General features: G+C 44.5%; 1 protein-coding gene across 5 annotated transcripts; it reads right to left on the bottom strand.

Moving 5' to 3' along the window:
* Nucleotides 1-235: 235 nt before the first annotated feature.
* LOC116587697 lies at nt 236-22136 on the bottom strand. Of its 5 annotated transcripts, none has more exons than XR_004284577.1 (4): nt 21807-22136; nt 17757-17953; nt 2778-3001; nt 236-388 (listed from the first exon to the last, which is right to left on the bottom strand). XR_004284577.1 is itself a non-coding variant. In XM_032338311.1 (3 exons), the coding sequence occupies exons 1-3, from the start codon at nt 22132-22134 to the stop codon at nt 347-349; spliced, it is 567 nt and encodes a 188-aa protein (XP_032194202.1). In that variant the 5' UTR covers nt 22135-22136; the 3' UTR covers nt 236-346. The 5 variants fall into 5 exon arrangements, 2 of the variants coding, with proteins under 2 accessions (XP_032194202.1, XP_032194201.1); XR_004284578.1 differs by lacking the exon at nt 236-388 and adding an exon at nt 967-1005; XM_032338311.1 differs by lacking the exon at nt 2778-3001.
* Nucleotides 22137-22727: the final 591 nt, after the last annotated feature.

The raw sequence follows: 22727 nt of genomic DNA, 5'->3' as shown, positions 1-22727 counted from the left end.
GAGGTATGATCTTTGCCTTTAAGGAGCTCCAAACCTAGCAATTATTTGGGGAAGCATGAATTTGGCAAAGCATTTTAAAGTGTAATTAATTTGTTAAGTAGCAAACATTCTCATGACGATTAATAAGACAAGCCAGTTATATTTATCTGCTTTGGTTTCGTTTTGGTTTTTGCTTTGTTTTGCCTTTTTTTTTTTTTTTTTTTTTAGCCCGCACAGTCATTATCTGATCAACAGCCTATGAATTGCATCACGCCACTAGGCTCCTTGACTTCCATATTTAATTTGTGACATTGATTTGATATTATGCATTTTTTCATTCTTTTCTGTTCCCGTATTTCCCCTGGTCTCACGTGGCAGTGATAGGCACTGTCTCAGAGAGAAGTTCAGCCTAGAACAAAAAGGGAAATTTAATTTTTGGATGGTTTTCTTAGACAAGTAGCAGATACAATAGCCAGAAAGTGAAACTGACTTTGATTTATAAAAATTTGAGTTTCCTGTGAAAATAGTAAAGATTTGGGGGGACTAAAAAATTTAGGATTTGGAATATCAAGGGCCATGCTTAGAACACTATGTATGGGAGATCTAAGAAACTCTTTAGAGGAAACGGGAGATTGATTACGTTATAATCGTTTTCCTCCCCTAAAGGAGATATGATTCAAAAGTTAGCTAACGTGGAAGCAAGGAGGGAGGGGAGCCCAGGAACGTCTTCATTGCTCATTTATTATCCACTAGCCCTGGGGAGGCCAGAACCTAGCGGAGACTTTGGTTGGGGGGGGGGGCGCAAGAGCCAGAAGCCACGCCACACTTTCCAGGCTAATGCCGAGGAAGACTCACGTTCTTATAGAGAAACTTCATGTTCAAAATAGCCCTGGAACTATGGAGTGTCTGATCCAAAGAGCAAATGAATGCTTCTTGAGAGAGTCTTCTAACTAGCCCACTGATGGTGGGGGAGGTGTTCCGCGCTCCCCAGCATGGCGGATCTGAACACCCCTCTCTCCAAAGAGGCTGAAAACAGTGTTGAGAAACCCAGTACATGGGGGTTGCCTGGGGTCAGGACGAGGATGGAGAGGCTGGAGGAGATGCCAGAGCAGAACACGCAGGGGCTGGGAGGGTCACGCTGAACCTCAGCGGGTTCAACATTAGCAGCCAGTGGAGGCTGGAGGGGAGCGGCTCAGGGGGCAGGAAGCCTCTCCCGATGTGGGGGCCACACCCAAGCCTCCAAGAAGTGGGGTGGGAGATGGCAGGAAAGATAACGACGGGGGGGTGGTGTGGGGGGGGGTCTTTGAGTTGACGATCCACACAGGAGAGACTTGTTTAAACTGCCAAGTGGTTGAATGTTGTTGAATTGACAATTTCAATGAAAATTTCCACCACCAAATAGGGGCTTGGAAAAGAAAACATTTCTGAGTAGTGACTGTAGATCCAGATCCTGCTCACTGACATTAGCTGAGGAGTTCGGCTGTTCCACACATGGCATTGGGTTTCAAGGAGGGAACGACATTCTAACTTCGAAGAAGAGGAACTTGGCCTCCATTAATGAGAATAAATGCTTTTTTCATCTTTTTTTTTTAAAAGGTTATTTATTTATTTATTTGACAGAGAGAGAGAGAGACAGAGAGAGATCACAAGCAGGCAGAGAGGCAGGCAGAGGCAGAGAGAGAAGCAGGCTCCCCGCCAAGCGCCGAGCAAGGAGCCCGATGCGGGGCTCCATCCCAGGACCCTGATCATGACCTGAGCCGAAGGCAGCGGCTCAACCCACTGAGCAACCCAGGCGCCCCAATGCTTTTTTCATCTTAAAGCAGGTTTCATATGTATTGTAAACCACAATTCGGCCTGCTCTACCTTATTGCTAAGAAGGAAGGTATTTTTTTTCTTTTAATGTGTACGTTTCTCTAATGTTTGTAAGAGCTTAATGAGGTCTTCCCTTATAAACTGATAAGGAGCTGACTTATTTAGAAACTAGTGGAGTAAATGAAATCTGCTATTTCCTTGCTCTCCATTTCTGATTTTCTACGTCTTAGTTTTAAGGCACAGCTTCTCTGTTACCTGCTGCCTACCCGCACTCCCCGTGTGGTGTTGCCTCTCCGCATCCCCACACCCCACCTACACTTTGCGAACCTGTCAAAACCGTCACCTCTCAGTGTCTCATCCTGGCATTAGAGGGTAATTAGGGTTATGAGTTATAAATTTAAATTACCTGATACACCTGAAGTCATAACTGGCTTTAAAAACCAAGTCTTCTCTTGCAAAGTAAATGTAAATTGGATTTTTTATAAATTAAATCACTTAAATCATACAAAAGTGGTCTGATGAAAGCATCTAATTGTGGAGTTATCTTGAAAAAGTGACGAATTACTTTATGGATTGGTTAATTGCCATTTATTCATTCAAGTAATTTGTGTGTACATGTATTTGGGCACTGTGTTAGATACTTCATTTATCTTGGTTGAAAATCCATTTTGTTAAACAGTTTGCTTATCCTTGTTGCCACAGTACCTGGAGGGTATAGTAACAGGAGAGTCTCTTCTAAAGGTTGTTTAGAGGGGCACCTGGGAGGGCTGGGTGAGCGTCTGCCTTGGTCTCAGGTCATGATCCTGGGTCCTGGTATTGAGCCTACATCGGGCTCCCTGCTCCGCGGAGAGCCTGCTTCTCCCTTTGCCTCTGCCTCTCCCCTCCACCTGTGCTCTCTCTCTCAAACAAATAAATAAACATGATCTTTAAAAAAAAAGTTGTCCAGAGAAAAAGTATGTATATTTTAAAGAAGATAATAGTTTTACCTTTGAGTGTTATAAGATCCTCAATTCATTATTTTCATATTTCTTTCACCTTTATTTCAGAGAACCCTGGACTGCTGGAGGCAGTGCAAACGTGGTCAAGTTCCTTACATGACCAGGCAGGGAGCGCACAACATGAGTGCCGGCTTCCACAAGCGGGGAGGCTGGCCTGGGCTCTGAAGGGAGCCCATCCACCCAGCATTCTTTTGGTAGCAAGAATCTGAAACCTGAAAAGGAACAATGGCATTTTGGCCCATCATTTATTTCAACAGAGCAAATTATTAATTATCGAGCCATTTCCATTTTGTTTTTTCATTTGGTAACCATCTGCTAAGTACCTACCCACTCTTAGATGCTGTAGATATAGAGATTTATCTGAGAATAAATCATGTGTGACAAACCCGCAATTCATTAAAATACACCATTTCTATATTCCTTCAACAACGCGCTAGTAATGCCTCGTATGTGTTTGGAGGCATACATTTCGCCAGGGGTTACTTGCACGGTGCTGGGTGAGGAGCAGTTCCCTTACGAGGCAGAGCAGATGTTGTAAAGGGCTGTTAGAGCTTTTCTAGAAGAAGAGAGTTGAATTGAGCCTTAATATTGGGGGAAAGAAGTACTACACGTGTCAGAATTAAGGCACAGAGGATGAATGCTGACGATAAGGGGAAAATACGCGCGTCTCAGCTTAGGCTAAAATAGAGTTCCTGTCCAGGAGTTTAAGACATAAGCAGATAGACATGAGCATTTTTGTCTAGTTTTGTTTTTCTATATAGGCTGCCTTGAAAGAAATCTTGAGTACATGTCCAACAGATTAAGCTTTTTTTAAAAAAAATATATTTTTGTAAAGATTTTATTTATTTATTTGACAGACAGAGATCACAAGCAGGCAGAGAGGCAGGCAGAGAGAGAGGAAGGGAAGCAGACTCCCTGTCGAGCAGAGAGCCCGATGCGGGGGCTTGATCCCAGGACCCTGAGATCATGACCTGAACCGAAGGCAGAAGCTTAACGCACTGAGCCACCCAGGCGCCCCAGATTAAGCTTTTATGAGTTCTTCACTGTTTGGTAGGTGCCACTTCTTTCATTTAAGAGAGGTATCTGTCTGTTTACATTGACCATTTTGGCAGATTCTTCTAGTTGTCTAATTCTGGGTGCTCAGAACTGAGCATAGAGACTACATTTCCCAGACTCCTTTGCCACAGTGGGTGGTCATGTGACTATGCTCTGGCAAATTGGTTTGGGTCTTCCAGAAAGGTGCAAAGTGGGATGTTAGCAGGGAGGTGTTCCCCCTTGGTCCTCTCTGTCCTCTTTCATGTCTGGAGTACAGATGCACCCAGGGGTGGCTCCATTGGCCTAGTAGAGGCAGTGCCTACTGTCTGCCTTACTTTAGGGACCCATGAAAACATTTTCATGCTTTTTAAAATCAGAAGATAGAAAAATAAACTTTTTTAGGTGAAGAAAATGTTTTAATATAATGTTCATAGATCTGTCTTTATACCAGTGTAGTCACAAAATGTACTTTTTAGTATTTTTTGAAGGATCCGTGAAAGCCGCAGTGCCCAGGGCCAGCAGAAGGCACAGTGAGGCTCAGTAAGGACTAAACAAGAGACGGTGGCTCCAGAGCTGGTGGGGCTGCCCCCCCGCAGACATCTGGTGTGTGCCCAGGGCACTCTCCTGGGCTTCGGACGCTGCCGTGGGCTGTCTGTTTCCTGCATTTCCTAACAAATGCAGCCCTTTCTCCTGCCTTCACCTGCCTGACTGCTGGGTGCTAACTGCAAACAAGCCAAGCGGTCGCGTCCAGCCTTCAGGGGGCCTTGTGGAGGTACCCACACCTCTAGCACGATCTGCTTAAGAGCCCTGTTTCAGAAGGGGCTGTGGTGGGGGGGGGGGGGTCAGCAGGATACTGAACTCACAGAGCACAAACTCTCAAATAGCTCCCAGCATTAAAAAAAAAGGGGGGGGAGGCTTTTACTGTATCTCCAGGGTAGGGCTCCCACCCAAAGTGGGCTCCGTGGCCTTGCATCTGAAGATGAAAGGGTTCCAACCAGCTTTCTGGAGGTTTCAGGCTGTTTTCTCCCTTCAGAATCACCGGGCACAGGAAACTGCCTCTCTCTTTATTCACAAGTTTCTTAGAGAATAGGAAGCATTTTTCTTCCTGGAGATGCCCTGTGGTCCTCTCATGGTCCTTTCGTTTATTTCCGAGCCCGCTCTGAGCTCCCGAGGTCTGTTCAGCCCTGCAGCCTTATGCCACCCACCTCTGCCTCAAGGGGAACCACCCCTGGTGTAACATCCGACAAATAACAGAACTCATTCACACTGACTTCTGAAACGGTGACCTCCCCCTCCTCTTCTGCTCATTCAGATGCTTGCCATGGGTTGCATTAATAAATGTGCTGACTCCCTCAGTTCGGGACTCTCTGGTTCTGTGGTTCGGGTCCGAGGAGGTGACAAGTCAACGGCCTGGTGGTTCCTAAGACCAGGCCACTGAGATTTCAAAACTTTTGTGAAATATTTACATTTTTAGTGGAAGTAAAGCATGACTCAGAGATGTTCCTTCTTTTGGGAGCTCTGTGCTCCTCGGCATCTTATGATTTATCTAAATAATCTTAAAAAGGACTGAAAAAAGCCTCACTAGATAATAACAAATCTGTAAAAGCATCAGTAATATGAGAGCATTTCTCTCGCTGTCTCTCTGTCTTCCACGTGTAGCATAAATAAGATAGGCCAGGTTGAGCCCATCTTGCCTTCATTTATAAGAGCGGTTTTTGTGGCACATTGATTTTCAGCAGCTCGGTAAAAGCTGGCTAAAATATTAGCTTGTACATTAGATGCAACATCTTGGCTTCCAGCCTTGATCACAAGTCCGAGAGAGAAGAAAGTCAGGTTGCTTAGATAAAAGAGGTGAGTCTGAGTGAGAGAGTCTGATTACCGCGGAGAAAATGAAAGAAAAGGAATAAAGTAGGTCTCAAATGGAGATGGGGCGAAGCAGAAAAATGATCCTTCATTTGGGAAAGAAAACAAAGAGCCAGAATTCGAGTTATCTGCAGGTGTAAATTGGGAGACCAAATGGACCAGAAGCCCAGAAATTCTTAAGTGCCCATATCAAGGTGGGACTAGCTTGCCTGGACCCCCCAGCAGCTCGTGGAAGTTCGGTGGGAGCCTGGCAGCTGTGTGCTCTCTCTGGCTTCCTGCCTCCACGGAACAGGGCTTCTCTGCTTCTCTTCCTCCTCCTCTTCCTCTTTTCTTAAGCTCATCAGGGGCATGATGGGGAAAAAGACCTTGAAACTTACCTTTTCTGGTGTTGCTCTATCAGCTTTATTGATATATATTTAAATGTTACTTTTATTATATCCTAGGGTAGTAGGAGATACTAAATTATATCTGTTATGTCTATGCAGCTGTTACATAATTGTTACATGCCCCATCACGCTTTATTGTCAGACAATTGACTGCTTTGGGAGCTGTTCCTGTAAGGTATTAAAAAAAAAAAAGGTGTGTGTGTGGGGAAATAATGTTATTAATTGTTTGAAGGTAAGAGGCTCGACATCACTTCAAAGCAAACTTTGCACCACTATTTTATTTTTAAACATGGAGCTTAGGCATCTCTGAGTCTTGAGCAGCTGGATAATTTTATGCATTTATAGTGAAGGTTCTCTGAATGCTTCATTATGGCTCTTCTTTCCCACTGGTGAATTATGTACATTTATGTGGCAGTTTAAACTCCCAAATGGCCCCACGGAGGCAGGGATTGCATGAAGTTAGGCTGCCTTCGAATGCCTTTCAGGTGGCCTCGGCTAATCCATTGCACGAGCTCCGTTTCTTTCCCTTTCCAAGACACCGAGGGAAGCAAAAACAAATGCCAATAGCAACAGCAAAGAAGCAACAGGGGTATGCCAACATGTTTCTGACTGTAATAACTAGATTGTTTTTAAAAAAATATATTAGTTCATCCCTTCTTTATACTTTTACCTCACTTGGCATGGATTTCTGTCATGGAACTTACAGTAATCACTTTATTTACTTAAGAGTTTTCTGTCCTCCTTTCTTTATGCCTGTTCTGAGATCTTGGGACGAAAAGTGATGTTCCAGAGCCATCATGGTTAAGGGCATCAACAGCAGAGGCTCTAGGAGGTCCAGAGCCAAACCTCATCTGATCCACATAATGGCTGTGTGATTTGGGGCAAATGATTAGGCTCTGGGAGCCTCTGTCCTTTCATGTGCAAAACCAGGCCAGTGCTCACAACCTCTGTCCACAGAAGGTTTGGTAAGGGGTGTAAACTGCCTATCCCAGAACCTGAAATAAAGTAGGTGCTCGAGAGCTGTTTGAGTCAAATTGAATTAAATGCTTAGTTTGCTTTATTTGATAAAAGCTTTATCAATGAAGAGATTCCGTCAACACCAAAATGAGATATGGAAAACTAAATATCTTTTCTCTGGAAATAACATTTCACTCTACATTCTAGAAACTTTCCCTATTTTCTTTCTATAAGAGTCTCTTAGATGCCCAGCTGATCTGTAGTGACAAGGACCCAGCTTAGCTTAATTTGGGGGAGCCACAATTTCATTTTACCATAATTTTATGTCTTTAAAGACACATTCCATGAGTTGTCCTTGAGCCCAAATATATCAGCTTTTATTAACTCTAGAATGAGCAAGGAGAGGATATTTTACTTTTGGAAATGGGATTCGATAAGTGAACCATGAAGATTTAACATGCTGCAGGTGTTTCTTAAAAGGAAATGGACTCTTCTGTGCTTCCAGGCCCCCAGGGGAATCACAGGACATTCCCCCTTTGCTGTGGCTAGATTGCGAAGGGGGCAAGAGTGGGGGTCACAGAGCGCACAGGGTGTTCTCTTGTAAATGGGGCTAGGATGCCTTTAGGAATAAGTAGCATGCTCTTGTCCTGTGGTTGCCTCTGTCCAGCTCTGTAGGCCACTGCGGGCTGGCAGGAAACGCAGCTTTAGAGTTTGCCTGCTTGGCACTTTTCACGACTGCTGAGTCACTTCGTGCCAGGGGCAGCTGGCTTTGCTAGGAAGGAAGAGATTTCCCAATCCCACAACGCACTGACTGCCTCGCAGGAGACCACCAGCCAGTCCAGGGGCAGATCTGCAGGGTCACAGTCTGATTTGGCTTGTCTTCCATTTTTTAAAAGCCTCTGTAGGCTCTAGAAGGTAACCGCTTACCTTGTTTGTCCTTCATTTGAAGAAATTTGAAAACTACGTCCTTGTTTATGTGCCAGGATTTACAGATTCTTCCACAGTGGTGTGGAAGCGGAAGTGGGTTGGGGATTTTCTTCTGTGATCCTTTTCCTTCTGTTGTGGTTTGTTCAGCAGCGAGTGGCTTTTTTTGTTTTTGGAGTTGAGTATACATTAGTATCAGTCATTCTTTTTTTTTTTTTTTAAAGATTTTTTTTTTTTTTTAATTTCATTTGACAGAGAGAGATCACAAGTAGGCAGAGAGGCAGGCAGAGAGAGAGAGAGAGGAGAGAGGAGGAAGCAGGCTCCCTGCTGAGCAGAGAGCCCGATGCAGGACTCGATCCCAGGACCCTGAGATCATGACCTGAGCCGAAGGCAGCGGCTTAACCCACTGAGCCACCCAGGCGCCCTTAGTATCAGTCATTCTTTTAGAGGTTTTTAAAATTTATTTGAGAGAGAGAGACAGAGAGAGTAAGCAGAGGGAGAAGGAGACAAAATAAACACCCCACTGAGTGTGGAGCCCATCGGGGCTTGATCCCATGACCTTGAGAATATGGCCTGAGCTGAAATCAAGGGTCAGATGCTCAACAGACTCAATCACGGAGGCGATCCAAGAATCAGTTGTGTACAGTGGGGCCAATGGTCCACTTTGCCTTTGGTCTTCCCTCTGGGACCTCTTCTCCAACCAATTCTCTCCTAAAAACTACCTGGAAAGGGGTATTTATTCTTCCATGGTGGAATTCAAGATCCTGTCAGCTTTCTCTCTAGCCTTCAAAACAGAATGATACAGGAAACTCATTTGCAAGAAATAGGTAATGTGTATGGCCCAAATTTGGGCATTCTTCCCTTTCCCGAAAGATCCTTAATCCACATTTTTCATGCACTCACTAAAAGTATGTAATTAAATACAAAATTCTTTGTGATGGTCAAGTCTATTCTTCCAGAAGCCCCAGAAATGCTTCAAAAACCGACACTAACAAAGCCATTCAAGAGAAAAGAAAATGTTATAATAAACCAGGAAAAATCATAAAAGAAAAAAACGTGAAAGAAAAAAAAAATAGGTAAACAGCATGTTGAAAAGACAGGAAATCTTTCCAGAAAAGCCAATCAATGTAGAAAAAGAATTCATTAGGAAAGGTTGACTTCCACTAAGAAAAAATCGTGTCTGAAGAATTAGGCTGACAAAAAGCCAATTAAAAAAAGAAACCCTAAAACAATGAGAGCATACAGTTGCTTTATAATATACACAATGCAGAGCTGAAGTTTTTTTTTTTTCTGTTGATAAAAAGGCCTCCTTTGAACCAAAAACCAACCCCCTATCAAGTCCAAGGTGTCCACATTCCTGCTGTCCAGTACTCCGGTGGGGATGTGATTCCGGAACATAAAAGGCTTCAGTGTTTATCTGATCTACTCAAAATGTCCCCATACAAAATGGAAGAGAAAGGTGATTCTTGCATCCCTAACTCCACTGGACAGAGTGCAGTTTGAACCTCAGGGGCGCCCCTCCAGAGTCAAGAAAACACTGGAGAGTCACAGTTTCTGGCTTGCGGGTGTTCTCCCGGAGCGGTACGGAGCTGCCGTGTTTAGGGGTTCCAGCTCTGTCCACGCCAGCTGACCAGATTGCCGTCAGCTCCCATCTCCATCATTTTCTTGAGATAGACCCCAAGAAGCTGACAGCTAGGTGACACTGGGCAGGGGAGGTCCTACAGCATCCTCGTCCCATCCTCTCTTTCTGGTCACCATCGCTATGGCAGTGGGCACGGTTACATTGTCCTTGTACACTTAAGTGCTGCTCTATTTTACAAAAAAAAAAAAAAAAACAAAACAAAAAAACTGATGGCAGTAGGAGAAGAAAGAAGTTACAGGGAACCTAAAAAGGAAGGAAGAAAATTAAGGAGGCTTTATCCTTGCCCTTTTTCCTTGTATGGTTGTTAGCCTTTCCCGAACTCAGGACTTACTGTGGTTGGCAGTAAGAGAGGGATTCCCTACGCTTGGAGTTCCTCACAGGAGTCTTGGTTTATGACCAGAATTTGAGGGATGAGTTAAAGAACAGACTCTCTGAATTGGTTATGCTTGAGTAATATTTGATTTTCAAAGTTACTCATTTGATTAGCAAGTGCTCTTTGAGTACCTATTCTCCTCTTGCTTTAGGGATCAAGCGAGAGCAGAGAATAAGACAGATAAGGGCCCAGTAGGGAAAGAGCAAAGAAATCAGTAAAGAAATAAATCAATGTAATGCAATCTTAGCCCATCACAGAAGCTGACAGAGAACGCAAGGTGTCTGGAATGCAGTAGAAGGTGCTTTGGTGGCCACTTCTGGCCATGTGGCAGGGGAAGAGAAGATGTGTGCCGTGTGAAATGTGCGAGAAGCAGCCGGCAGCAGGAACAGGTGAGAGCCGCAGCGAAGGCTTCGGATGGGAACCAGTTTATTGTGTTTGAGCCGAAGAACGCAGACCAGCCCAGCTGGGGCGCTTGGGCCAAGGCAGAGGGAGGTATGGAACAGGATCAAAAGATGGGCAGAAGCTCTTCATGTAGGGCTCTGTCATAAAAACAGATTTGTAGATGATCAGTAATTAAAGCTTTAGGTGGCCCTCCGATGGTGGGCAGTGACTGTCCTGTGCAATACTGGTACTTTTGGTGCATTATTTCTGATCTCTAGGACAGCAGACATTATAATCCTTGCAGTGCAGACCCTCAGGGCCCTGGGGTAGGCCAGCCAGCCATTTAGGGACGGAGCTGGATTCAGACGTGGGCCCACTGGAGCAGGAGTCTTAGCTCAGAGCTCCACAGAGGGGCCTTTCATTCTCCTGCAGAGCTGTTGAATGCCATTCCATGTCCTCACAGTGACTCCAGCCCAGTAGGTCTGAGATGGGGCCCAGAGACACCTGTGGTTTCTGGAATTTACCCAGGACATCCCCAAGTCAGCTGAGATTATAACAGAACTATAGCTCTGTTCTTGCAATTTTCCACAAAACTTTAAATAAGCAACCAATTAAGCAAATAGACAACAATGAACACATGCCCCTTATGTCTGAGAAGAGCCCGCGTGCCTTCTTAAACGCAGAGTCAGAATTTGGGACAGGTTCCTCCCTCCCCATGGAACAGCCCCTCACCCCAGCCTTGAGACGCCCGATTTCAGGGACCCCTGTCTGCCTCTTCCAACTCTTACTCTTTCCTGAGAGTGTCCGTCAGTACAAAGACTCACAGGAGCTCAGAAAGGGAATGCCGAACTTCTCACTAATGACATATTTTTCTGCAGAAGCATGGTTGTGGTAAGGATTTCGAGATGATGGATTGAAGGTTTTCTGCATGGGGTGCTCAGTATTTCCATGGACCCGTCACATGGTTACATGCTGCTAGAAAGGCCATGCTTAGATCTCTGTGGTGATTTTTCTTTTTCCAATTCACTCTCTTATCTCTAATTGCTTGGTAAATGTGTTGCCTCTATTGTACGAACGGAGAGCAGACCTAGGTTTCTATTAATGGGTATTTAGGACTAAGTTCAGAAATGGATTGCTGACCTGTAGCTATCTATAATCAGAAATTCTTATATGAGATCATGGAAAATGGCAAGCAGGTTTAGAAGAGCTCACTCTGGGGGGAAATCCTAGGAGCCTGTGATAAAGGTTTCGGCATGTTGTTGGACTATAGGAGACTGTGCGGATGGCATCAATATTGATATTCATGATATAAATATTGGGCAGTTTCATATACATTTTCCATTTTCATTCAGAAGTATTTTTGAGCTTCCACAGTGTGTAACGTAGACTCCTACGAGCTGGGGTGCGGACAGAGGCGACTCAGATGCGAATCCTCTGATTAGCAAAGGTGATAACGTAGGAGGGGAAGAAAGACAGTGCCGGGAAAGCAGAGATGGCAACCCCAGCTGAAGGCAGAATTTGTGACAGCTACGCAAAGGCGCGCGCATCTAAGCTGTGTCTTGAACAATGTTCATCAATAGACATTGAGACTTCACTTGTTCAGAACCAAACTCCTAGAGATCCTTCCTCCAGCTCCCATGGAGCTCCTCATGTCACTCAGGGGTGACCCGTCATGTCAGTCAGGGGTGACCCGTCATGTCAGTCAGGGGTGACGCGTCATGTCACTCAGGGGTGACCCGTCATGTCAGTCAGGGGTGACCCGTCATGTCACTCAGGGGTGACCCGTCATGTCAGTCAGGGGTGACCCGTCATGTCACTCAGGGGTGACCCGTCATGTCAGTCAGGGGTGACGCGTCATGTCACTCAGGGGTGACCCGTCATGTCAGTCAGGGGTGACCCGTCATGTCACTCAGGGGTGACCCGTCATGTCAGTCAGGGGTGACGCGTCATGTCACTCAGGGGTGACCCGTCATGTCAGTCAGGGGTGACCCGTCATGTCAGTCAGGGGTGACCCGTCATGTCACTCAGGGGTGACGCGTCATGTCACTCAGGGGTGACCCGTCATGTCACTCAGGGGTGACCCGTCATGTCAGTCAGGGGTGACCCGTCATGTCAGTCGGGGTGACCCGTCATGTCCCTAAGAGGTGACGCGTCATGTCACTCAGGGGTGACCCGTCATGTCACTCAGGGATGACGCGTCTTTCCCACAGCTCCGGCCATAATCCTTGGCCTGATTTTTGACTCTTCATTTTCTTCACGCTCCATGTTTGATCCATCAGCTCGTCATATCTGCCATGTCTTCAAATATGTCCTGATGAGGCTTGGATAGAAAAAGGTCTTCTCCAAATTACATGTCAGGGACGAAGCCAGAATTCAAGCCCAAATCTCATCCTCCAGAGTTCATCCTGTGCTCTCCCCATCATGGGAAAGAACGGATGTGGGAAGTTTGATCTGTGTGTAGAGGTTGTTACCGTGAAAAGGGGACTTTGGGATGTCAGACTCAGAGGTTAGAATCAGATCGTGCAGGGCTTTCCATTCTAGGGTGGTCAGTTTGAATTTTGTTCCACAAATCATAGAGGCATTTCATGTTCTGAGGATAGAATGAAGGCAGAAGCTGACCTCCACTTCAGGCAGATTCATCTGGCCCCAGAGCAAACAGTGGCTAGAAGACGGGTGGGCCTGAAGGGGCATCTCTGGCAGTGGTCTGCACAGAGGCACAGAGACTCACAGTCACTGCATTACAGCTGGAAAGCCAATGACATCGGGTATTTTAGGGGTCAGTTGAACAAAAGTTCACAATTTATTGGATTTTGAAGGTAAAGAAGGAAGACACAAAGCTCCTGACTTTTTCCACTCTCTTGAAGTAAAAGTGACACAGAATCAATGCATCGAGATTGACGTTTTGAATCTATGAGTATAAAGCGATGGTGATACCGTTAACAGAACTTTATTTTGGAAGGGGATGAGAAGTTCTGTTGATTTCGAGCTGCTTGTGGGTCACATTGCTGAAGTTAGGTGACATGGGGATGCAGGGGCTCCGTGTGGCTCCAGTTCCCGGCTTAGTGGTCACTCCATACACATCACTTTCCTATCAGTGATGTTTTGGACTAAGTTGTCCAGAATTCCCCCTTCAAGAAACACCTAGACAATCTTGATTATATACAAAATATACAAATTATGAGGCCTGTGTTGGGCTCACAACACACTATGCTCCGATGAATGAAGTGGGACCATTCATATAACACTGAGATGCTCAAATGAACAATTTAAAATACTCACAGTTTAAAATGTGCCTACAAGGAAAGGGAACACTCAGGAGCTTATGTTTCTTGTTGAGAGTTCTGCATTAAAAAAAAAAAAAAAAGTCTCCTCTAAGGTTTTATTACCACAGGAGTGGCCTCATACTACTTTTGGGGTTGAAATGTATTCTATTTATATGGTGCAGGGGCCCCCCAAGCCAAACAATGATGTAAAATTCATGCGGGGCTCACTATACTTCCAGAACATCTGTAAAATTAAACACAAGAGACCTGTAGTTATATACCTTCATCCAAGGTCCCACAACAATCCCTCAATAGAGTCCCACTGAAGACGTGCACATAAAGGAAAGGTTCCAATATGAACATTTCTCAAATGGAATGTTGTCGAGGGGAGGGATAGAAGAGCAGAGTAGAGTAGAGTGAAGGACCCCCACACAGACACACACAAAGCAAAAACAGAAACAGCATTATAAATCAGTGGGGAAAGGACAGAACTCACTGATCATGAACAAACGACAGTCATTGTTGTTACTGAATTTCAAAAATCGAGGTTATGTTTGTACCTCCCCTTGTGCATCAAAAATCAATGAAAGGTGCTGAACTAAAGATTGACAGCTGAACAGCAAAACCTTTAGAGGATCATATGAGAATATATTCCCAATCTTATGGTAGAAAACAATTTGCTGAATATGGTATGCAAAGCACAGACTTTTAGGGAACACTAATAAATGTACAATATTAAAAATGAAGACTTTTCTACAATGGAAGATGGTTTCAAGCAACAGGAAAGACTGGAAGAAGATATTTGCAATGCAGAGATCCTAAAGAAGATGCTTATCTAGAATATTTTATAAATTCAATAATTCAACAGAAAAGATAAATGAAATAAGTAAAAGTTAAGCAAGCCATATAAACAGGACATTTTCAAAGAGAAACTCTAAGTGGTCAATAAAATATGGAAGAATCTTCAACCATTTGATCTCTCTATAGATTAAAGTAACAATGAGATGTGATTAGATACCCCCACACTGACCATGATTGCTGTGGGATACAACTGTAGAGGGAAGGCACCCTCACACCCTGCTCTTGAGAACATCAATGGTGGCATCACTTTGAAGGGTAATCAGCATAAGTAGTAATACTGAATATATGCAAGCCTTGTGGTCCCCAATGTCCTTTCTGGGTATATACCCTAGAGTCTAGGACCTAACGAAACTTGTACATGTACTCAATGAGTCATAGAAGTGACAGGGTACAGAGGGGGAAAAAACAAAAAAAACCATGAAAGATGGGTCTTTGCAGGACCTCTATAGAGGAAAGGAGCAGGGAGAACAACATGTGGAAAGACTGAGAAGAGCCAAGAGAACAGAGGTTAGTGCTGTCGAAGACAGAGAATCTTCGGCAAGAGGACTGGTGAGTTGTATTCAGTGCTACCAAGTTGAAGGAGGATGACCTCTTCAAAGAGGCAGCTAATGCTGTTTGTTGGAAAATCATCAACGACAAACGCGAAAGAACTTTAAATAGAGAAGTGAGGATTATCCTCCAAGGGATTAACCCACGTGTGTTGAGAGGGGGTGCGAGCGTGGACTGGATGTCTGAGAAAGCCAGGAGAGACCAGCCACTAAGCATGGGTGTGAGAGGACAGAGGAACATGAGCTATTCCCTGCTGGATGTGGCAGCATCAAGGAAAGATTGTTTTCTTCGGGAGGCACGAGACTGGAGCTGTCAGCAGAGCAGCAGGGAGAATCAAGACGCAGGCGGGACAGAAGAAGGTGATGGAGTGGGCTCCTTACCGGTAAGATCTCATTTCTACTGCAGAAAAGACCAAGAAGGGCGTGCGAGCTTTCAGTCGGAATTCATTCGTGTGCGCTGGAAAGTAAGGGACCTTTGAAGAAAGAAACGCTCGAGGGTATGCGAATGCTTAATAATTACGATTCAGGGACCAGTCACATTTGAAAAATGTATTGCTTATAATTGCATTTGTTGTAAGACTTCTTCTGGTTTTCTGTTTCTTTTTAGTCAGGCAAGGCAAGAGTTCGACCAGAAGGTGGGTGGAATCTTTCCTGTCTTTTCTTCATAAATGTTTGGCAAGGGTTCAGGCTTGGTGCATATAATGTATTATAGGAAACTACAGTATACCTTTCTTGAGAACAAATGTTTCATTTATTTGTTTGTTTGTTTTAAAATCTCTTTTCTCTTGCACGGTTGGGAGAAAGTCTGGGGGAAAATTCTAATTGTATTTTCTTTTCATGAGATTTCAAAAGACTATAAGCACACTCCGGTGGTCCCTCTGTCGGCGCGGATGGAGTTGGTTTACTCAGCCTCAACTTGGCTTCCTGCGTCGTGTCTACTTCCTTCCTTCGGGCCAACCTGTGCCCTCAGCTATTGTGTGGGTCACCTGGCCCAGCCATGGCCGGCCCCATGGCCTATCTACTGATTTTCAATTCAGTACTCACAACATAAAGCAGCTAAGGGAAACCCAGATAGCTTAACTCAAGTCTTCTCTCTGAAATCATACTGCACCAATGACACTGGACTAACACACAGAAGTCTTTAAGAAAACCTTTTCCCAGAGCCTAGGGGGGAAAGTCGGGACATGGGGGTAGAGCCACGAGCCTCCCTCTGTTTCCTGTGTTACCCACGGTCTTCTGAAGCTCCTTCTTTCAGGGGACAGCCTGGACATTCATACCTTCCACTCTGTACTCTCTGTGTCCCTCACCATGTCCTATACCATAAAAGTATCAGCCTTTTCTTTTTCTTGCCTTATATAATTTACTACCAGTAGTAGAAGGACAGGTCTCGACCTCCTAACCGAAAGGGTAACCTGCTCTATTCTAGGAAAAATTAAGTTGATGTAAGTCCTTTAGGCCTGGTTCTTGCTTCGCTCGAGAAAGAGATAAAGTTTGATATCCTTTCTTTCTCAACAATATTTGGCTTTTGAGTTCATTATCAGCAAAATCTTATTTTGCTGTCAGAAATTGAAAAGGGAAAAAGAAAAAAAATATATACAGATTACTAGTTCTACCCTCCAAATCCAATCTTCTTATCCTGCATTAGTAATAGAATTTTTAGCCAGCCACATGGATGTAGAGCTAGACCACATTTCCAAGATTCCTTTGTAGCTGATTTTGGCCACAAGCTAAGTCCTGGTTAACAGAGTATGCACAGTGATGTGTAAAATCCCCAGAGTGTGCTCTTAAAAGAATGGATGGGATTTGTGTTTCTTTCCCTCTTCTTCCGTTCTGTGCCCTGAAACACAAACGTAGTGTCAGCCCACTTCAGATGTAACTAAGCATAACACCTTAAGGACAGAGGAACAAGATAGAAGAATGCACTGCCCTTCTAACCTGGTCATTTTCATCGCACAATTATATGAGAAAGAAATACATTTCCATCTAATTTAGATTCTGTCATTTTTGGTTCCTGTAAGAGCAGCTAAACTTATATCCCAACAAGCATGTACATTGATAACTTTTAAAACATTATCTCAATTAAATTAAAATGGAGTAATAAGATTTGAAATTCACAATCTCAGAATACAGGTCTCTTAGCCCTGCTGAATAAGTGAGTGGTGGCTCAAATAAAGTAAGTGAACAGGGTTGTAAACATTTTGAAGCATGCTTCTGTAACTTGACCTGGGAGTCAAGCTTATCAGAAATCCTTCCTTCTTGCATTATTATTAATAAACATGAATTTTAATGACTATACTTCACTTGCTAATTCTGGTTGAGTAAATGTTGAAGAACCTGTCCCTGGGGACAATCAAACCAAAAGAGGATGTCAGAAAGAGAGGAACCTTTGGTGATACAACTAATGGGTAAGGTTGCTTTCCATCATTAAGAGCCAATATTGGAAGAGCAGGAGCTGTGCATTGGGAATTTGTAAAAACAAAATAACCTTGGGGAGCCTGGTTGGCTCAGTCAGTTAAGTGTCTGCCTTCAGTTCAGGTCATGATCTCGGGGTCCTGGAATCGAGACCCACATTGGGCACCCTGCTCATCGGGGAGTCTGCTTCTCCCTCTCCCTCTGTGCTCTCTCACTCTGTCTCAAATAAATAAATAATCTTAAAGGGGGAAAAAACCCCTAAAATAACCTCAAATTACTTCAGAGAAAAGGTCAAAATAAACTCTTGCCATCTTTTACTTACCAGTTCATGGATGGTGGATGGTGCAGAAGGTAAGCATAAAGGATAACTTTTCTTCTCTGTAAGATTGCATCTATTTTTGAGGTCATGGTCACAAAATGGTAGCTGCATTCCAGAAAGTTCCCTGCTAGTTTCCTGAGAGTTCACTGGATACAACGTATTGTCAGAAAGCTCTGGGGCTACTTGCTCAAGAAGTTTTGCTGCCATACCGATTAGAAGATGTTTACAAAATTTTAAGGAGCTCTCCCTTGAAAGGCCTATTTCCCCAAGGTCCTACAGGACAAGTTTCTCTCAGGGCTAAGGTCGTCCTGTCCCACCACATGCCTGAAGCTGCTGGAGCTGAACATTTCCAAAGACAGACGATCTTGTCATCTTTGGCTATTTATGTCTTGTCACGTGGTGACATGTGGAATACTATCCCTCTCTCCTGTCTCCCCCGGCACTGAATGGCCATCTGAGATAGTGACTTGAACTTGTCCTATTGTTGGTATGCCTGTTCCATCAATGAGAAGGGAAAATGTTTTCTTATTTCAACCACTTGCTTCCCAACCTTCTATCCAAAGATTTTAACATGGTGACAACAGGTATAGAGATACTGTATGACCTGCCCAATGTAGATGGGAAGAAGTTCTAAAGGCACCATTTGTGATTTGTGTCTAATGGTATCTCTTTGTTCTAGATGAAGCCCAGTATTCTTGCTGTGGACATCATGGCCCCAAGGGACCTAAGTCCCTTCCTATATTATACCACTGCTTCTCTTTCTCATGTCCTTCCAGTCTTACTGGCCATCTTCAGTGCCTCAGCTCCTGCTGCCTATGCCCACACGTGCTGCCCAGCATTCCCATCCGACCTGTTTTCCTTCAGACCATTCCAGGTCCTTCTCATCCTTCCCAATTAGCTTTTTTATGCTCTACGACCCCAGGTGGGCACTGCTATTGTTCATTTTCACAGCGTCCTATACTTTTTCCTTGTATTTTAATGGTAATTAATTCCTTTAATGATTATTGGCTCAACTTCTTTGCCTCTACTAGATAGAAGTTCCAGAAATGCAGAGCCCCCCCCACCATGTCTGTCTTTTATCACTGTGTCTCTCCTGCTTAGTAGTGATATGGTGGATGTTTTTGAATAAATGGATGGCTTATTTTTAGAGTCTACCCAACCTAGAATTTCCATGGATTTGTTGTGGATCTATGAGGTGGTAGACATCCCTGGAAATTCAGAGTCAAATTAGATAGTCTCTATGTTCAAGGACCATATATTCTTGTGATTTTCAAGTCTGTTTCTTACTTGGAACCCACATGAACTTTTGGATTTAGAATTCACCTGTTTGTTGTAGAAACCCAGGTCTGGGGTGACAGGTGTCTGATTACAAAAACAGCGACTGGTGTGTAATGGAAGGGAAGTTGTAGACGTTTAAGAAAAGGCAGAACATGCTAACTGATTTGAAGTTGGGGTTGAATTTAAATGTAGAGAGCTGAGGGCAGACGGAAAATAAGGAAGAAAGAATAAAGAGGATCTGGATTTAGGAAAAGAGGACGAGGTCCAACAGGTAGGAGAAGCAATAGAACGTGTCAGTGGCATGCAAACACAGAGCAGGGTGTTGAGCATAGGCAGAGGGAGCAGCAGAATAAAGAGGCAAAAGCAACTCTTTCTGCCTGTGGAGACTTCTGGAAAGTGGGCTTGCTGCACTAGAGGGAGGAGAGTTAGACTGTAGAAGCTGGACAAAGAAAGGAGAGGTTGTCAGAGGAATGACACGTGCCCACTGCAGATTTCCTCTCTGAGCAAAGGAGAGACACGACCAAGTCTAACTCCGAGATCCGACCAGTCTGCCATTGCCTGGTAACTCTGACCTCTCTGCGGGGGTAATGGGGGTGGTGCTGTGTGACTAGAGAAGGTGAACAGAGGATGCTGTCGAGCCTGGTGGAAACATTCCCAGGTTTTTGGAGACGTACCTGTGTTTCAAGGAAGAGGCCACAGAGCCAGTACGAAGAAGGGACAAGAGGGGTGCCTGGGTGGCTCTGTCCATTGATGTGGGTTCCAGTTCAGGTCATGATCTCAGGGCTCACGAGATGAACCACACCCGCTTCCTGCATTGTCGGGCTCCACGCAGAGTCTGCTTGAAGATTCTCTCCTTCCCTCTGCCTGTCCACCCCATCTCTCTCTCTCTCTGTCTCCCTCTCTCAAATAAATAAATCAATCTTAAAAAAATTAAAAGAAGTATTATGGAGGACGCGCATTGCATGGAGCACTGGATGTGGTGCAAAAATAATGAATTCTGTTACGCTGAAAAGAAATAATAATAAAAAAAAAGAAGTAGCAGCAGTTCCGGAGCAGGGAAGGATGGTGCTTGGGGGTGGGGGGGGGGGGGCGGGTGGAGGAGGTTGAACACCAAGGTAGTCTAATTTGAAGAGATTTTTTTCCCTGGCACTGGAAAGCTGAAATGGTAGGCATCCTTCCTCACGCCCCTGTAGAAAAACACCCACTTAACACACTTGTGATCTCACAAATACCCCTTTAATTCTTTGTTAACTAGCCTCCCTGCCCTAGAATGGGATTTCCATTCAGGCACACCCTCCAGGTCTACTTCTTTTGACCATGATTGTGTGTCAGACCAAGTCAAGTGGAGTCTGAGGTAGGCCGAGAACGTGGGTGACATTGTCGTCTGCATTCTTGACTGGGGACTTGAAAGATACTTGCGTTTGAAGAAGAATGGACGGGATGATTAGTTTTCCAGGAATGTGGGAGGAAAGCAAAAACTCTAATTATTGAGAAAGAAGTCCCTGGCCTTCAGGGATCCTGAATACTTCATCTGGGAAGGTTCTTAGGGACAGAAGAGAAGAGAAGAGAAAACAGAAGGTTGGGCGAGGGGGATGATGCGAAAAGATGGGCAAGAAAAGAAGAGGGGAAAAAAAAGAGAAGGGAAGAATAGAATAGAAAAAAGAAGGGAAAAAAAAAGTTGTTCATGTGACCCTGGAAAGTAAAGGGGCCCACTTAGGATTTTCAGTGTGCTTAACATTTCGAGAAATAACGTTTTCAGAGACTCCCAGGAGGTTCTGTGGGAGAGAACAGAAGAGGCCAGCTGTGAGAACGTAAAATCCCTACAGATCGCGGATGTCCTAACATCTCTGTGATAAAGAGACAGTGCATCCGCGAGAAGGATGAGGGGGGTAAAGACAGATTTAAAGATGGGTTCTGGCCCTTATGAACAAATCGCATTTCTGACTCATTAAAGCTTGATGTGGCCCTCAGTCTTTAATAACTCCTTTCATTCCATGTATCTTGCGATACCTTTCAAAACGTAGGATTGCAACTGGGTTAAACATAACTAGGTGAAACTTGTTTTTTGTTTTGTTTTGTTTTCGTTTTTGTTTTTATAAGTTTGAATCTAAATGATGGAAATGGGCATTTCATCTTTGCAAAAGAAAATGAATTGCGGGTCTCCTAAATAAACACTTACAAACAAAATGCAAACGTCTTTGAAAGCTTTCCTGTGAATAACATTGGGGCTTTGCCAGGGGTAGACTTTGAAGCATTCTGCAAAGCTTTTAAAGAAAAGAGTGTCTTTGAAAGCCCGAGGAATTTGTAGCACTAAATATCTTAGTGGTGATTTATGAACAATGTTAAGAAATATGCCGTTCCTTTAATAAAAAGAGAGAGAGAGAGAGAGAGAGGAGTCCTGACACTTAGTAAGATGATGAGGATTTATGTGCTGAAATGTTTTTGCATGGCAGTCTCTGAGTAATAGATTCATAAACATTTCCCTTTTTTAATTTAAAGTTCAAACAAATTAGAAAAAGGTCACTGTCAAGTGGAGAACATGAACCTTGGGATTTACTTGGACTCTTGGGTCTCGGAGCCCTGGGCCACCTGCCTCATCAAGGCGGGTAGAGGTGACCATCTAAGAGCTGCCCCCCCCCCCCCATACACTCACACAGAAAATAGCAACATTTAAAAGAGTGCCTGAGTGAAGTCTGTCCTAAATCATGCTTCTCTAGCCATTTTCCACAAAGGGCATCACCATTACTACCTTTCTATACTCTCCAGTGTGCCCACATTTCATGTAGGACCAGATGTATCTGCTGTGTGCTGGGTGTGAATTGAGTTCAGAAGTGCTCATAACCTGTTTGAGGAAGTGATCCGCCAGGAGACCAGAAACAACGTGAGGGCTGTGGTCCTTCTCCCAGAATGCTGGCTTCCAATCGCCTGGACGCTTTTGTGCTTCGTGATTTAATCCAGCCCAGATGCTACGGGCTCTCCTTTTCTTCTCTCTTCCTTGGCAGTGGGTGTTGTTGCCTGGGATCGAAGGGGCCGGGGAGAGTGAATGAGACAGAAGAAAAGTTGGCCACACAAATACAATAGCAGGACAGTGGCCCGGGTCCATGGGGCGGGGACAGTGGGCCACTGCTCCCGCCGCACAAAGCAGCTCCTGTTCCCATAGAAACCAGTGTTTCGCTGAATGAGTAGCTTGACTCAGTGGAGCCCCTTCCTCTTTCTTTTTTAATCTCTTTTGGAGATGCATTGTCTACTGGTTATTTTTGTTTTAATAAAAACAAAGACTGTGGCTAAGAAAATGCTCCGCCCTCGAGGGTGACTTGCTTTACAGACGGATGACATATATTCCAGGCGGGTTTGAAATCTGGCCGGATCTCCCCGGATCTGAGATCTGGTACCTTTTCTTCAAGCCTTGTACTGACTGGCCACCGAGAGCTGTGCCAGGCTGAGATTGGCAGCCTGATTTGAATACCAATGCTCCTCTGGGCTGCCTTCCAGTTGAGGGCAGGAGGTAGGGCTGGCCTCTGGAAGGATTCCGTGGTGGCTTCTGAGGGAGAGGGGGAGGGAGCTCTTCACTCTTCTGAGCTTCCTTCCTTCTCTTACTCCCATGCCCCTGCTCTGCTGGGTTACTGGCAAGTCTGCTTTCTATTCTTGAAGGATTAATGCCTCAGTGCAAGGGGAAAATGGCAATTAAAAAAAAAA

The sequence above is a fragment of the Mustela erminea genome, chromosome 4, assembly GCF_009829155.1.
Source record: "Mustela erminea isolate mMusErm1 chromosome 4, mMusErm1.Pri, whole genome shotgun sequence".
NCBI classification, from domain to species: Eukaryota; Metazoa; Chordata; class Mammalia; order Carnivora; family Mustelidae; genus Mustela; species Mustela erminea.
The sequence above is the reverse complement of the archived record's forward strand: the minus strand, read 5'-3'. Positions and strand labels throughout refer to the sequence as shown.

What these genes read in the sequence shown, in the direction of transcription:
- LOC116587697 (XM_032338310.1), bottom strand. Translation starts at nt 22,134, where the DNA reads ATGGACCCGGGCCACTGTCCTGCTATTGTATTTGTGTGGCCAACTTTT. An exon ending in CATCTGGTCCTACATGAAAT is followed by an intron (nt 17,954 to 21,806) that starts GTGGGCACACTG and finishes TCGGTATGGCAG; the next exon opens with CAAAACTTCTTGAGCAAGTA. An exon ending in CATCCACCATCCATGAACTG is followed by an intron (nt 16,860 to 17,756) that starts GTAAGTAAAAGA and finishes TTTGTGTTTCAG; the next exon opens with GGCACAGAACGGAAGAAGAG.